Raw genomic sequence first — 17,295 nt, 5'->3', positions numbered from 1 at the left:
TATTATTTTTTTTTGTCTCTCTTCAAGACAGTGTCACGCCTACATTTGTCTGAACACATATTGCTCAGTTTAACTGCTACTTTTTCTTCTTACAAATAGATGCATGTGTGTGTGAGTATATGTGTGTGTGTGTGTGTGTGTGTGTGTGTGTGTGTGTGTGTGTGTGTCAGGAAAGGAGCTGTAAATGATCAGCAACCTTGAAGTGTTGTTTATCTATTCAACTGATATAGGGCTTCATTGAAAAATCAAATGGAGAATCACATTATGTACATGTATGTAAAAACATAGCGAATTAGAAAAAGCAGTGCAGCTTTGCATATGTATGTGTATGTGTATGTGTGTGTGTGTGTGTGTGGCTGCAGGATAAAGCAACAAGCATTTTGGTCTTGTAAACACAACCATAGAAGAGCGTCTGTTGGTTTCTGTCCTTATTATTTTTGGCAGGGTTGCATATGTTCCCCGTGCAGAGCCGAGCTTGATTATCATTCCAATCAGCTGAGGTGGAGAGAGTCACATTAATTTGTAGTAATTAATAGCACTGCCGCATCTGACAGCACATGCTAACGAGACCCTTTGATTGTTTGGATCTCTAAGTGTGCCTCTCCTTGTTTGCATCACCTCGGAGGAATTCGTAATATCAAAGCTTAGCGCTATCTGATAGTTGTCAAAATGCAATTTATAAAAGTTTAATTCTTTTATTGATTTAGTTTAGGTTTGATGCCTGCAGTGTCAGCTCCCTTGGTAGAACTTAGTGGATTCAAATGCTTGTCACCAGCTCGGCCTCCTTTTTACTGAGAACAATTGCCATAGGCCAGCCCAACAGGCATGGTTTAATTGCCATTAATTAAAAGCATAAATCTTTTTCTTCAGTTGCTCTGCTCTTAAACAGGGCTTTGCGTATCTGCTTTTTTCCTCTGCTTGTCAGAATCCCTCCTGGCTAGTCAGGGTTCACCCCCCCCCCCCCTCTTCCTCCCTCCCTCTCTCCCTCCCTCTCTCTCTCTCTCTCTCTCTCTCTCTCTCTCTCTCTCTCCCTCTTCACCAGACGTTTCTGGAATCATCTTTTTAGCACACTCCTGCCTGATCTGACATGAAGTGTGGGCAGCATGGTGATATTTAGTAAACCGGCTTCCTTCTTTATTGATGTATAATGAGGTCAAATGAATCCTCTCGTACGCATGCTTAGATGGCTCCTCGCCTCAAATCCTTTCTGACAGCGAGTAAAACAGCCGGCAAACACAACGCCGGCTCCCAGAGACATGGTTGTGAAAAAGCAGGAGAGAGAAGGGGGGGAGAGCTCTTTTATACCTTGGCAATTTTCCTCCTGTCTAGTCCTTAATTAGAGACTTTTTACCCTCTGAACAGTATTGCTCTTCTGCTCTAAGCCTCTAATACTGCAAATACTGGATGAGAGAATTAACATTAATGCTGGGTTTATTATCAAATGACAGCTCTATTTACTTAAAAAAATAAAAACACGGCTTGCTATCTTTTTTTCTCAAACACTGCGCAGTTTTATGAAGCTTCTGTGTGAACCCCGCTGTGTTTTTCAGTCATGTTGGGGTGATGTTTGACTGCACAAATAAAGTCACCATGATTTAAAAAAGAGATTGCTGGCATCCTAAATCATCAGCGGTGTCAAAACAATTCACTTCCCTTTCGTTGCCAAGCCTCTGCCTGTCGCCCTCAGCCGCGTGGCCTCCGCTCCTGGGTGGCCGTGTCACCACGAGCGGCTCATCCCGGCCATGCGCCTGTTTATGCATATTAGCTTTTTTTGCCTCATGTGCCTGCATTCGCAGCAATTCCCTCGCGTAACTGCATATCTAGTCAGGGCTGAGGCTTCCCAGGCCTTATTAAAACCAAGAGAGTGTTTCAATTCAGGGTCATCGAGAGAGTGCAGCACATAAATATGTTAGGGCAGCGCTATCAGCCGGTCAGTTTACAGGGGGGTGATCGATGATGGTCATGGCACACTCGCACAAACATCTTAAGCGGATGCGGCTTTTGCTTAATTGGGAGCTTTGCCGCTCAGATTCCGACTTATTTGATGTTGATGATGAAGTCCCAGGAAGGCTGTGAGATTCTTGTAAACTAAATGTGCATGCATGCTGTCTTCATTTGTACGCTGGTCCGAACTGTTACCCGTCAATTTAACCTGCATAGTTTACCTCTTCTTCTACGGGAGTATCAACACACACATACGTACACACATGCCCCGAGCTCATTTTTAATCCTCGCGGCTCACTGTGAAGGCAGGAGGAAGTTCCAATTAAAATTAAAATAAGCTCTTTTAACGGTCTCTTAAATTGACAACTGAACAATGATTTTCGAATTGGTATCTGTCAAAGGTCTCGGAAAATCCTCAGTTGATAAGGCCCAACGCATCCAATTAGTAGCAGAGTAGGGCCTCAGCCAGTAATGATTTCCAGGTCCCTTAAGATGTGGCGTGGACACTTATTGCAAATTACTGACAAAGAGCCCCGCTGTATTGATGAGAGGGAGAACAGCCAAGTCTCCGTGTTCCCATCAGGTGGACGAGCACTAAGAGGGGTCTGAAGGAGAGCCCAGGTGTCTCTCTCGCTCGTTCTCTCTCTCCTCTTTTCCGCAGCCATAATGTGGCCTTGCTGTGTAGCTCGTATATAGCCCCCCTGCTGACACGGACTCTCAGAGACCAGCCTCTCTTGACATGAGCCCCAGCTCAGGGAAAATGCTAATGCTAACACGAGGAAGGTGTCAGGAGCGGATCATCAATAATGTCTGCAAGTTTACTGCCCTCTTCTAATTATAGCTTCTATCTCTCAGGGCCGCAGGAGACTGCAGGGCAGCTCCTTAATTGAGCTGAGGTAGATTTACTTCCCCATCATATTCGCGGCTCCATTGTTTACAGTCCTTGAAACTGATTGAAAGGAATCAAAAGATTCGTTGAGATGTGATTCAGTACAGAACATGTTTGGTATGCAGGAGGAATGACTAAAGGAGGATGATTCTTGCTGGTCAGGTAGGGATTTAGATTTGAAGGCCATGCTATAGCCAGAGGTCATATCATTTAATTCTCAGCATTGATGCCTCTGGAATGCTGTATGTGATGTTTTTTTGCTTATTGCTGTTACATCGCAGGCTGGTTCCGGAGGGGCAAATAAGAGCTGCTTCAATGACAGTCTAGTAAGTAAGAGCTGCTCACCTCAATTATGGGAGTTAATGAATAGATAATCACATTTTGCATTTAGATTTGCTGCTTGTGTTGCAAGATTGTTGCCCACATTCCCTCCATGGTCTCTGGGGAGGGTTGCTGCTGGTCCACAAAGCTCTCAGGCCATGCTAAGTCCCCTGATGCTTCCACGGGTCTGCCGCTTCCATCCTGCTGTAGGCTCAGTGAAGAAGGTGTTGACCCTGGTGACCTGAGCCTGCTTCCATTGGGTGAGGAAGGGCTGCTCTATACTCTGTGCTTCAGGGTCAAATGGTTTTGTAGTTTGTAGTTTCCTCTAGTTAGATGTTTGTTGCAAATGACTGTTGAGAAGAGGGAGGGCTGATAGCTGAGTAGGTATCTCCAGCAGGGAGGGGTTTGGGATGTTTTTGACATTTTGCTCAAGGTGATGATTGTGCTTGTGTTTTGTGCTGCTTGCGAATACAATATGAGCTAAATACTGATTGGTGATTATCGTTATGTCACTGTTTATCTTCATTTTTAATTCATGCCCCCAAAAATTCAATTTCTGTGAGATGATTTGCATCTGCTCATCATCTGGATGCCGTTGTAATCCCCGCTAAACTTGTAGCCCTCTGCTCGCCTGTGTTCCTTTAAGATGAGAGAGGCTTTGATTTCCCCCATCTTTGTGTCACACTGACTGGCATGCTATTTGACAGGTGGAGTTAAAATAGAGAAAATTGTGGATGAAAATTCGTCAGTCTCAATCTCTTGCCCTGGGCTGTAGGCAGCAGAGACAGAAGCCCACTGCTTCGTGTCAAATGTTTATCAAAGGGCCTGATTAAATTGCTGTGTTCAGGGTAACAGCCTTATAGAAAAAAAAAAGTGAAATCCCTATACCTTGGCAAGGAGTCCTTGTATGATTGTGAGCAGAATAAAGCAAGTGGATGTTTAGGTGCCAGAAGAAACCTCTGACCAGCCAACTGTAAGGAAGGCTGGAATATCATATGCCCTTTGTTGTCGCACAAAAAGAGACGCAGGCTCTGAGATCTGTTGTTGTTCTCACTTTCCTCTGTCTTCTCAATCATTCTTTTTTCTTTTTATTGCTGGAGGAAATAAACCTGGCCCCTTTTGCTGAGGCTAGCTAGCTTCCCCTGGCCATTCCTCTCTGTTTTGTTTCAAAAGGGCAAGGCTCTCCAGCCTGAGCAGTTTGCCCTGCAGTCCCACGCCAGGGGCGATGCTTGCCTCAGCTGCTTCATCACTGGGGGACTGGGCTAACGTCTCCTGACTGCACTTAGCTGTGTTTCTCTGATACGGTCATATCACATCAGCCTGGGCACATGTGACATTGCATCTCTCCCTAACTTTAAGCAGTTTGTTGCCATCCACGTTCTTTCTGCTTTTATCTTCCCATTTTTTTGAGTGATGTTATGATTTGCTGCAATATTTTCTGGCAGTGCTGCTGCCACACGTTTGTGTCGGATAACAGGGCCTATTACAAGATCTCTCGATCTGGCCAGTTTTCCCCTACAGGAGACAGAGAGAGCTATGACTCCCCCTCCCAATTTTTTTTTTTTCGCTCATCCTTACCCCCGCATTTGAATTTCTAGATAATAGGCTTTGACTTCTGGCTGCACGTTTATGGGTCTTTTCATGTTATCAGCTTAGCTCATAGCGTGGAGCTGAAGAACACAGACTCCTAGTGACAGGCCAGCCAGTCAGCAAGGCGAGCCTGTCAGGATCTCTCATACACTAATGATTTCCCTTTAGTCTATTTTCTGTCTCATTGGCTGTTTCCTTCAAAAACAAAATTGCTCATTTAAATTCTCATGCCTGGGGCATTTTGGTCTTCAAATATTGTTGGAAAGTGAAAGGATTAGGCAAAATATGCTTTTTTAAAATGTTAATATATTTTCTGGTTCACTTTCTCCTCTGAGGCCAATTAGAGAATTTCTGCTGGCTGCATTAATGTCAAACTGACATCCCCAGCTATAATTACACTGTGCTTGAAACCTAACTTTCACTTGTGGGTAGATGAGTGTGCCTTGCAGTGACACATAGACTCGCTCTGCCAGCTTTTGATCATTTAATCATTGCTTGCTTTCTTTCACTCTTGCCTCCCTTGCTTGCTGATGATCTCACCTTTTATTCTTTCTGTTGCAAAATGCAGTGTTGTGTTTCATTATTCACCGCCGTATTTTGCAGGGTTCATTAGTGACATCATCCCCCCCTTCTCTGCCTGCTCTCGCAGCAACACGAGGAGAATGGGATGGTCCCTTCAGGTGCAGATACCATATGTACATTGTTTACTCGCTTGATTCCCGATTTACATTGTCTTGTTTGTGTTCTCTGCATGTTCTTTTTTTTTGTTTGTTTGTTTACGGTGCGACGACTGAGTGCTGTCAGGATTTGAAGGATGGGTACACATTCACCGTGTTTTTGCCAGTCCTCCTGATGCTGTGTCAAGACCAGGGAAACAGTTAAAGTGGTTAATGCTTTCACTGTGAATATGAATGCCTCCACACAGCACTCTGAAACTCTGTGACAGACTCCACAATTTGGGCTTCATTTCCCTGTCAGTTAATATAGAGGCAGTGACGCTTCATTCTTAATATCTATGAAGAGAAGAGTCGCTGACATGTTGAATGAGCAATAATACTAAACAAAATTAGAAGGGAGAGATTTTCAGAGGGATTGGTGCAAATGTGTGCAAATCTGTAAACACTCCAAATGAGGAAAATCACAAATTACATTGAGACTTAAATGTGTTTCTGACACTGGATTTCTCTGGAAAGGGAAAAAGAACAAAATGCTTCAAACGCTCAGATTTCTGCTGTTTTACTGACACCTTTTAAAGGCTGGAGATGATAGGAGTGTTATCAGACATCAGTTTTCTTCACAATGCGCCCTGCAGAGGTGGAAATGCTCGCACACCTACACATTTTAAAACCAAACTCCATCACTGTTTTCAAAATGACTTCAGGCACCAATTGCTTCTGTCAGGAGAGCAGAGTCTTGTGAATGAGCTGCACTCCTCCTCCCCATTTAGCCTCCAACAGCTTGACAATTGTGATGCCAATCAGCTTAATGACCCTGTGATTGTTCTGAATTTCCATTACCCCGTGTTGGACACCATCAATCTGTTGCAGTATGTGGTGTTTCTGGAGGGGGAAAAAAAATCACAGCATAATTTGACAAAGTGTACCTAAGCTTCCTTGGCTATTCGTAATGTCTACCTTCCACCTCTGTTCACCCCCCCTCCTTCGTCTTTTCTCCCCGCCTCACTCTGTTTGCATTGTTTTACTCCTTTGCTTGGACTTCAGGTAATAGGAAATGGCACTGACCCCTCCTGATCCCCCCGATTACCTTCGTGAAGCGTGAATGTGGTATGGAATCACACATCAGGAGACGAGTTGTAATTATTTCTGCGATGCCATCAGCATGGATCAATCACTCAGGGAGGCTGCGAGTGGAACGCCGCTCACAGCCATAGATGGAGCCAGCAGCGACCATCTTTGACTGACAGCTTTGGTAATTAAGTGATTGTATAGACCCCTCCGACTGTTATAACAACCTTGTCAGGGCCAGCCTGTGTTTGGAACACACTCAAATCAATGTGTTCTCCACTCCCTAAGCATTTCTGATCATGTACCTCAGACAGAAGAACTCTTTGCATTGACGCTGCTTTCCTTTAATAATTGACATGGCAGTAAAAGAGATTTTAAAACGCACATTTAAAAAATATACTTAACATTAACATTTTTAGCATATTTGTTTCTCATAGGAGGCCAAAAAATTGCAAATTTCAAGGTTGCTAAGGCTTGATGAATAAAAGCAGATTTTACTCTCTTCCTTGTATCAATCTTAGAATTTCATGGCATATAATAACTCTAACGGGCACTTCAAATCTGAACTTGAATGTCACATGTTTCGTTATTGCGTGATGTGTAGAAGTTGAAATAATATACAGTGTTTCCATCTTAAATGTCAGGTCACTTTAACGCTCCAACCTTTAATTCCAGAGCTTCAAAGATCTAAATTACCATTGGAATTTGCTTCCCATCGGCATATTGTCATATCTTTGCCTTATTTCACCACATAAAATGAAAAATGTTTGACAGCAGAGAACTAGGTTGTCCATATGGTCTCAAAGAGAATAATTGGTGTGAACATTGGCACACAATTCTTTTAGATTGATGGGCCATTGATAACTCATCTATTTATTATGTCAAACAGTCAAGAGTTCTTTCTGTTATTTAGTCTGAACTTTTAAACTGGCAACTGCAGTATCCAGGTCGAGTTAAATCAATAGTGGGTCAACGTGCTAAATAAACCACTTCATTTTACGCCTTCAGAGTACTCATAAGAGTAATATAAATGGTGAATAACTGGCTTATCACGAGGCTAAACACATAAGATATTTTTAAGGCTTTATTAACATGTCTGTTATATTTGCTGATGCAATTAGATGTGGCTGAAAATCACAAAAAAAGCCTAACAAATGACCTTCGAGTTAAGTTTTTTTTTTTTTGAAGAATTTGTTTGTGTAAAACAGCTTTTATGACATATGATGTCATGCATATGATGTAATGTGTGGTTATAGAGAACCCTCACATGTTCATTGATACTATATGTGATTACAGCTACATTGCAACAACATGTGTCATAAACCATCTGTTAAATATTTTTCAGTGGGTTTTAGTGGTAAACAGAGAGGCTATATTAACATATTCACAAAAATGTTGGCCAGGAAGGTTCTGATTTGATTGCATAACTTTGTGTTCACGTTTATAGCATCTGCCTTCGCTGTCAGACTCCTCGGAACAGCTTTTGGTCAGCTGATGTAAAGTTTAACGTTAGGGGGGGTGTTACTCAGCTTGCTATGAGGTCAGAGTTTAGCAAACTACTTCAACAGTTGTGCCAACATCTCCCACAGAGGGTCGATCCAAATTAAATTCAAGTGCCGCAGCCTCACTATTGGTAAACTCTAAAACATTCAGAAAAAAAAAGATGCAAAACATATTTTGATATCCGACATAATAAAGGACAAACTTTGGGATCAGCAGAGGTTTTCTGTGTCAGCAGCAATTCTGAACAAAATTAAGACATCTCTCTACTGGTGTCAAATTCACCCTGTTTGTTTTTCTTTCCACCAGTTCTTCACTGAACCAACAATTCTCTTGTGGTTTCTCTTGGCCACACACACACGCACACACACACACACACGCACACACACCAAAAAAGGTTAAGTGTGTGATATTTGCCAGAGCTGGATATTTCAAAACACAGAGGACCTCTAGGCACCCAGTTAATTTTTTGCATTTTTATTTGTTTTCTTTACTAGAGGTCATCATTGCAACAAGCTGATATGCACCAATTTTTCAAGACGTAGATTTCTGGGAAAAGATTTGTGAAGAATCCCAAATTCCCGCAGGGACTCAAACAATTATCCTTTTAAAAAAATGTATTTCTCCCTCTTAAACACTGACCACCTAACATTAGTGACGTGCGGGTGATACAGGTTTTATTTTTCAATGTGATACTCTGACTTCATACATACCTGCTATCCTTGTTGTTGTCCTTTTGCAGCTTTTAATCAATGCAATACTTCCCATCCTATTCCCACCATCTGTGATGGGATGGTCAGTCACAGCCCGTATGCTGACACTGACACTTAAGCCATTTTTACGGCACAACAATGTGAACTGCTGCGTTCAGCACTTGGCTCTGTTGTGTCTAATTTGAGATATTTTAGCAAAATTATAAAAGTTATACTAAAGCTTAAAATTCATATTAACATTTATTTATTGATGAATAGTAATAGTAGCTTAGATCATATAGAAATCCACAAAAAGACCCATTGTCCTCTTAGCTTGTGCAGTATTATGGGCTTATGTTAATCAGGCACTTTAGTAGCTGATAAACTTGGATTTAAATATAACTGTGTTCTGAATTCCAAGCAGAAAAAAATCAATACACATACTGAAATGCTTCTCAGTCACTCTAACTTTTGTTTTACTGGCCCCTGAATGTGTAAAGTGTTATGATGTATTATTAAAATATTTGTAATACTGCTTGACAGACAAAGCGTGACACATAACATTTAAAGCTGTAGGTACTAAAATAGGAAAAGTGGCATTTTTACTTGCATAATTAAAATAAATCTCTAAATAGGCCTCCTCCTGTCCTGATTGGATCCTCCTTTTAATGACGTTGCTCATGAAAATTAAAAATATATAACTGAGTGAGATCTCAAGTCTGCGGTCATAAGGCAAGCTGCAAACCATGAATTCATTCTCATTAGATAAACACTACAGCCGACTGTTAAGTTTGTTTGTTTTCTTTTTTGTTTTTTAACTTGTCTTTTGTGAAACTCCTCCACCTCTCCGTGCGTGTCCGGCTGTCGCAGCATCCTCCTAACGACACCACCCTCCATCCCCGCAGTGACTGACAGGCTAAATGCGGGGGTGTCTCTGCGTAAACGCTGCAACTGTGCAACCTAAAGGTCGCCAGCGGTGAAGTGACAGCTTACACGCAAAGCCGCCAGAGAATCAATATGGTGCCAGCCACTGTTACACCGTCCCATCATCGACCATCAGCTGAGGCCAATAAGACGATACTCTAACTGGTAGCATTCAATTTGCTCCTGCGGCGCCTTAAACCTAATAAAGCGATTGATTGTTCCTGTTTGCAGTTGATGAGCTGCCCATGCGCCTCTCCACACATTGACTGACGTGTTTAAGCATCGCTTTGATCCGATCTATGCGATTTGTAGGGAATAAGGCTCAGAAAAGGCCCGATTACAGGCTGCATGTGGACAGGATATTCTAATTGGCTCTCCACCGCGGGGATGATGCACTTTACAGCCATGTGTGTCATGTTGTGCTCGAAATCTTTGTTTTATTTTTGGAGCTTCATCCGTGATCGATAACTATTTTAAAATAAGTTGTATAAGTTAAATGCGAAGCAATGCGACTCATTAAAGGGCAGCTGAGGCCCCAGTTTGCTCGTGAACTTCATTCCAGCACCGCCGGGTCACGCTTTGTCGCCGCCTTGTGTTTAAAGCCTGCCTGCATCTCACGCTGGAGGAGGGCAACATCAGCTGAGATGATCCAGAGGTAAAACATCATTTTAATCTTCTTAGTGTCCGCGGCTTTTCATTTAAACAATTATGAAATAAGGTTAGGAAATGTAATAGACTTTGTTTAAAATCTTAAAGAAACCCCCCCCAAACATATTTAGATTAAGAGAGACATTATTTTGCAATGAAAATATTCATATTTCACCGCACTGAACGTTTTCTATACGTGAATAATATTTATACAATATTTATGCAGTTAGGTAATAATAGATATTTAAATTATTTAATTAACACAAACGTTTTAATTTTAATTATGGTGCCGTTCCTAACAAATAAACGAATAAATAAATATAGTTATTTTGTTTTTAAGCAAAGTAATAAGTATATATTAGATTCCAAATTTGTTAAAAATAAAAGCTCTATGAATTCAAAATAAATAAAAAAAAACACTTTGCTGTTTTAAATCCTCGGTGTTATTATTTTTAAATGAATAAATAAATTAGGAACAAACCTACAAATCCGGATTTTGGACAGCAAAAAAAAATCTTCCTCCCCTTCACATGAATAATCAACACCAGCACCGTCTTCCCTGCCCACCTGCTGAAGGAGCAGAAAAAAAGAGAAAAAGAAATAACAACAATAATCATAAGAAGAATAATAAATGAACCCTTTCCGATGTCCCTGCATCAAATTCCAGAAAGGTCGCAGTGGCTGTGGAGAGAGGAAAAGATTCCATCTGAGAGAAATTACACGCGTCTGCCAAACAGAGAGAGAAACGTGCTGCTACATTCGCCTACCTACAAGAAGTGGCGTTTCCCATCATCCGGAGAGTGTGGAGCCTCTCTCCGCAGACACTTTGTCAGCTTGAGCCGCAGTTTTTTTTTTCTTCCTCCGCATCCTTCAGATCCACATGGAGAGGGGAAAAGTGCTGAATTTCTACTACCTTTGAACGCTCATTAGCACCTCATAATTACTTTACTAATTAGGGTGACATGGTTATTAACAAGATGCGCTGTCATGACAGTCCCCACTCCTCCCCGCTCCTAAATATGTCGACCTTGCGGCTCCTAGAATATATCCTTAAAGATAGATCAGATGCCAGCAGCGACACTGGAGCCGGTTCTCAGGGCGCACAAACGTCTGACCTGATATTTAGCTTTTTATCTCCACAAACTATTTTTAAAATAATAAATCAGGGCTGGAATTTGGCTGTGGTCAAATCTGGCAACAGCTGCACTTTTCTTTTATCGTCTACGAGGATAAAGAAAGCTTTAAAAAGAGTTTGACGGCTGGAAAATAAAGTAAATGTTTGTACTTCATCCTACCATGCTGGAGTTTCCACTGAGGACTTTTTTTTCGCTTTATAAAATTATTTCAAATCTGAATTTAATTTTTCTTTTTCTTTTAAATTCCCACATCTGTAGCTTTTTCTTGACGGCCAGGATTTAATATGAAATGTTCCCAGTTTGGCCTTAAAGCACACGCGTGTTTTTTTTTTTCCTCCCTTTTTTTTTTTAAAGACCTGCACTAAACTCGGTGCAATGGTTGGATTGAACTACCTAGATAAAGAAACAACTCGCTGATTGGTGAGGTGCCCGAGCCGGTCAGGACGCGAACCAATGGGAGAGGAGGAAGGTGGGTGGGGAAGTGGAGGGGGAGAGAGAAAAAGGCGTCGAGTGTTTATTATAAAGGAGAAAATATTAATTCCCCCTCGCCGTGGGCCGTGACGTCAGTATAGGAAGTCATTGTAGAGCTACACTGAAGCGATTAGCAGCAAAAAGGGGGAGCCTGATGTCGAGGAGTCAGCCCTATGTATATCTCTCTATACGCCTCAACTTTTAACACAAAGTTCAATATCCAAACACAAAAAGGGACGTGGACTACGCAGACCCACACTTTGCTTTTTCGCATTTTCACTGAATGTAACTTCGTGGACCATAGGCTGTGTGAGCCGCCTGTAAACGTGGATTTTGTCTCTCTCCGGGGTTTATTTCTCAGCTCTTTTAAAAAAAATTGATTTCATTTATTTAATTATTTTTTTTCTAACTCCGAGTTAATTTCGCTGACTTTCTTGTGATTTGCGCCGGAGGAGAAGCATCTCGCTGTTGTTATGAAGACTTCATCCGTCCTTTCTTAATATGGAAGGATCCAGCGGGTCGAGTTTTGGGATAGACACTATTTTATCCAGCGCGTCTAACTCTGGTAACCCTGTGCTAATGAACGGAGATTTTCGGCTCGACAGCAGGACAGCGGATTTCAGGAGCCAGGCGACCCCGTCGCCATGCTCGGAGATAGACACTGTGGGAACCGCTCCCTCGTCCCCCATCTCGGTCACCATGGAGCACGCCGCCGATCCGCATCTGGTCCAGGACAGCCTTCAGCATCACCACCATCACCACAACCAGCCGCAGAGTTTGCCGCTGTCGCCTCAGCAGCAGCAGCAGCCGCTCGCCGGGGCCGGCTGCGCCCCGAGGACTGCCACCTCCTCCTTTTTAATCAAAGACATTTTAGGCGACAGCAAACCCCTGGCTGCCTGCGCACCTTACAGCACCAGTGTATCCTCACCCCATCACACACCAAAACCAGAAAGTGCCACGGCTCCGGACGGCTTCAGGCCCAAGCTGGAAGAAGACGAGAACAGAAGCAAGTTGGACAAAAGAGACGACATTCAGATCGAAATGAAATGCAAGGGTAAGAGCTCGTCATACTAGCAGGCTTGTTAAATTCACATTTTCAATACAGTAGAGTTCAGGATGAGCCAGGGACTCAATAATAATAATAATAATAATAATGATGATGGTAATAATAATAATAATAATAATAATAATAATAATAATGATAATAATAATAGCGCTCGTTGTCTTAGTTCCAGCTTCCTTTATTAGTCTAATAGATGTGAAAACAGATGTATGCCTGGTGATTCTCCCCGTGCGCGGGGCCTCCCTAGTGGGTCAATTAGAGAGATTATTGTTCTTCCTGGAGGGGGGATTATGGAGCACTGAAACACAACTACAAATAGAGATGGATTGATATATTGATTTCTCGTTTTATGATAGAAAAAAGAAATCTTCAGGTATCAAATGCAGACGTTTCTTTTATTGCTGTTGTCTTGCCCCACGTGTGGCTGAAGGAAGTATTTGTACAAAGTTGGTCAAAGTTTGAGTGGAGGTGACGCACGCACGCCTCTGCGAGGTTATTATTCGAGTGTCGGTGTTGGGAGGAAGACTTAAAAAACGTTGGTGTGTGAAGAAAATTTCCAGCAGGCCTTTTATGGTTAACCACAATTCATCCGCCTTGCTCTGCGCCTATAGGGACTAAAGAAGAGGGTGACCGGGAAATCTCCAGTAGCAGAGACAGTCCGCCGGTGCGCACGAAAAAACCTCGCAAAGCACGGACAGCCTTTACCGACCACCAGCTCAACCAGCTTGAGAGGAGCTTTGAGCGACAAAAATACCTCAGCGTGCAGGACCGCATGGACCTGGCCGCGGCTCTCAACCTGACAGACACACAAGTCAAGACCTGGTACCAAAACAGACGGTAAGCGGCCATCATTTTTAATAACTGCTGCAGACACAACGAGCGAGACGAGGTCAAACTGGGGAGCAAGAACCCCTTTTGGCTCTGTAAAACAAATGAATACAGCTGTTATATCGGCCAACACTGGGTATTTAAATCTAAAGATCGGGTTTGCAAGCACTTATGAAAATCAATCTGACTTATTAATTGATACTTTTATTTTTTTAAAAGTGTTTTTCAGCCACTTACAAAGATCTGCGTTGGTTATATTTTTGCGCTGCGTGATCTTAACATTTCTAATCCACGTGGAGGGAGAAAATAAATTACACCACAAAAGAATCTCGTATTTTAATTGATTTAATTGTCGTTCTGGAAAAAAAATAGATTTTGATCATGTTTCATTTTTATTCCGTATAAAAACAGACAAATAGAAAAATAAGCAAGTTTTATTTTCTGAGTATTTGTGGACAAATGTGAGGCTGACATGATGACACGTTGATCAGGAGATGATGTGTAAAATAAGGAAGTGTATGTAATTTCGGACATTGTAGATCATATGAAAATATATTATTTGTCTTTTTTATATTCAGTTTTGTAATATTCATTAAGTCTTATTACATAAATTATTTCAGCAATAATAAATTGGTGCATTTGTTTAATTACTGGAAGTGTCCTGATTTATATTTTTCCTGCGCTATAAATATGGAACTTGTGCTTCTTACTCCTCCAGTCTTTCAGAGTTTCTAAAATAATCTCACTACAAGGCCCTTTACATTTTATCCCGCTACCCTTCACAGTAAAACTTGATCTGAAATTGAAAGAATGTGCGTGCATTATATTTTGTACAGGTGTGAGAAAAGTAGGTTTAGCTAAGTTTGGATTGAAGCGTATTTCCCCCCATCTCCTTCTCTCTTTTGCCTAATTAAACCATAACCATATATTCGTGCCCGCAATAATTAGGCCTCTGCATACCGATTAAAGGGGCGTTTGGGAAATCAGCAAGAGAGCGAAGTGATTAAATAATTCATCTGTTGTATTTTGATTTCCAGGACGAAGTGGAAGAGGCAAACGGCGGTCGGATTAGAGCTCCTGGCTGAAGCAGGAAACTACTCGGCCTTACAGAGAATGTTCCCGTCGCCCTATTTCTACCACCCGAGCCTGCTGGGCACCGTGGACAGCACGACGGCAGCCGCGGCGGCCGCAGCCATGTACAGCAGTATGTACCGGACTCCTTCCTCGCCGCATCCCAGCCTCCAGAGACCTCTTGTCCCGAGGGTGCTCATTCATGGCCTTGGGCCGGGGGGGCAACCGGCACTAAACCCCATGTCTAACCCCATGCCCGGCACGCCGCACCCGCGGTAAAACGCAAAATTAAGACGCTGACCAGAAACCTGGTTGAACACGTGATGTGAGTAACTGCATCGGAACCACATTGCAGGACTTTCTCTCTCTACCCGACCCCCCAAAAAGACACATTTAAAGACATTTTACAGAAGTAAAGGAGGTATTTAATATAGGCCCGAATAGCCTAAGTCCAGTCCTAAAGACTTTCTGTCCGGGCCCAGACACACCGCGAGGACTGCTCATGTCTGATTGTTTGTTTGTTTGTCTTTTGTACAAATACACTTACATTAGCAAATAAACTTATAAAGTTTATTAGATGGAGAAGAACTGAATGAATAAAGAAGTAATGATACTGATTGAATTGTAGAAGCTTTAATTCAAACTCGAGTCCAAATTAATTTCCTTTTAAACGCAAACCTTCATTCAAGAAGATGCAAAAGCCGGAGTCCAATTTTATTCATAAAGCACATTTAAAATAGCAACAGATTACAGAAGTTGTTTAAAATTTCCTTCTATTTTTTGACTGATAATCCCAGAAATTACATTAATCTGCGAAAGAACAGATATAAAAAAGTTTTCATGTGCGCTTTTTCACAATAATCGACCGCGCGCATTAATATTTTAACCTACCTCATTATAGCGGTGGATAACCAGCAGAATTTAATCACTTTTTAGCCTGACTTAATTTAAAGGTAAATAATTTGTTACAGGAGCATATGGTCTTTAAATTGGGAGACACAGAACCGGTGATCACCGACTGGAGGTCAGTTTCCAGCCCTTTATATTTGTGTTTACCAGCACATATGCATATGGATGCGCAGCAGCTGATTGGTGGTGAGATGAATGGTTTTGATGAGTTGGGTATACTGGGAATGTGGCCTTGGCTTAGCAGCTGTTCCCTGGGAGAACAGCAGACAATAAGCCTGAATTTCTCAGCGTGAACGATCAGTGCAGCAGGATCAGGACAAGAAGCCTGCAAGAAAAAAAAAGAAGAAGAAGAAAAAACTGCCGATAATCTGCACATTCTCAATAACCAATAGCCGCCAGTGAACTTACTTTCTTGAGGTTTTGTGGGAAAATAATCTCCAGTGACCCCAGAGCAGAATCGGTGTCATTGGAAGTTTTGCATCAGTCTTAAATCATCTGCAACGTTATGCATCAGCACTGAGTAAAAAATAATCTTAGAATGTTTTTACGGTAGGGAGCCGTGATTTTTTTTTTCTGTTTTTTACACCCTTCCCGTTTCTCTGAATGTGTCTGTGCTGCGCTAATAGAAGCTGCTGCAGGAGCAAACCTGAAGATGTTCAACGCGGCTCTGAAATGAAATGTTAACGGAATACTTTGATTTTATTTAGCTTCATCTAAGCGCGCACTCTGGAGAATATGGCGAGGGGGCGCTTGGTGTGAATTAACGCCTCGGGGCCCGTTTGTTTGGGTTACTTATCTGGGCCAAATTGACCTTTGCTGCTGGAGTGCATGCAAACCTTCAGCAACCATAGCCTATATATTATTTTTCTTATATATATATTTTTAGTTAGAGATAAAACATATTTTTTTACACATTTTGTTTCTGATAATTCCATTCTCGTTTTGAAAGAAGTAGCCACAACATTCCAGCATTTAAATGCCAGTTCTCGCATATTATATTCCTGTCTTCTAAGAAAAGCGCACACACACACACACACACACACACACACACACACACACACACACACACACACACACACACACACACACACACACACACACACACCATCTAATGCACGGACTCGCACATAAGTCAGCTTTGTCACTTTGCCAGTGGAAGCCGTAAACACAGGCTTAAGTTTAGCCGTTCCTTAATACTTTGAGCACATGTTAATGTTGCCTATTTAAGCCATCTGCCTGTCATTCACTCTGTGGACACCTCTCTCAGCCATTTAGAGGAAAAACAGTCCTGCTGGTTTCACCTTCGGCGTGCACGGCTGCACGCTAAAGGACTTACTCGACCAATTAAATTCGTGTTTTCCCATTTTAATCAAATTTCTGAGACAGGGCCGGGATTATTATGGACTCGAGTGTTCGGGGTGCAGTCGCTGCGCGCTTCTTGTGCACTGTAATTCGACTAAACACAGTTTCCGCTTTCATCAAAACTCGGGGTCTGTGGATTTTGGAGTGAAATCGCATCAGGCCGCAGAAGAAGCGTTTTGGAGAGCAGACTGTTGGAGGATAA

The 17,295-nt window shown here is 42.1% G+C and overlaps 1 protein-coding gene and 1 long non-coding RNA gene across 2 annotated transcripts in view; both read left to right on the top strand.

Moving 5' to 3' along the window:
* The window catches only part of LOC113016676 (uncharacterized), a 45,388-nt gene extending 38,399 nt beyond the window's left edge, over positions 1-6,989 (top strand). The window contains exon 4 of the long non-coding RNA XR_003271287.1: positions 6,466-6,989. This is a non-coding gene — a long non-coding RNA (uncharacterized LOC113016676). The remainder of the gene's footprint in view (positions 1-6,465) is intronic.
* A 4,916-nt stretch (positions 6,990-11,905) lies between these two features.
* On the top strand, positions 11,906-15,444 carry barhl2 (BarH-like homeobox 2). The gene is made up of 3 exons (XM_026159680.1): positions 11,906-12,914; positions 13,535-13,760; positions 14,789-15,444. The coding sequence occupies exons 1-3, from the start codon at positions 12,362-12,364 to the stop codon at positions 15,099-15,101; spliced, it is 1,092 nt and encodes a 363-aa protein (XP_026015465.1). The 5' UTR covers positions 11,906-12,361; the 3' UTR covers positions 15,102-15,444.
* The last annotated feature ends 1,851 nt before the right edge of the window (positions 15,445-17,295 follow it).

Source organism: Astatotilapia calliptera, chromosome 23 (genome assembly GCF_900246225.1).
Source record: "Astatotilapia calliptera chromosome 23, fAstCal1.2, whole genome shotgun sequence".
NCBI classification, from domain to species: domain Eukaryota; kingdom Metazoa; phylum Chordata; class Actinopteri; order Cichliformes; family Cichlidae; genus Astatotilapia; species Astatotilapia calliptera.
The sequence above is the reverse complement of the archived record's forward strand: the minus strand, read 5'-3'. Positions and strand labels throughout refer to the sequence as shown.

Coding starts and splice junctions, on each gene's coding strand:
- barhl2 (XM_026159680.1), top strand. CDS start 12,362: ATGGAAGGATCCAGCGGGTCGAGTTTTGGGATAGACACTATTTTATCC. Junction 12,915..13,534: donor GATCGAAATGAAATGCAAGG/GTAAGAGCTCGT, acceptor CTGCGCCTATAG/GGACTAAAGAAGAGGGTGAC. Junction 13,761..14,788: donor ACCTGGTACCAAAACAGACG/GTAAGCGGCCAT, acceptor TTTGATTTCCAG/GACGAAGTGGAAGAGGCAAA.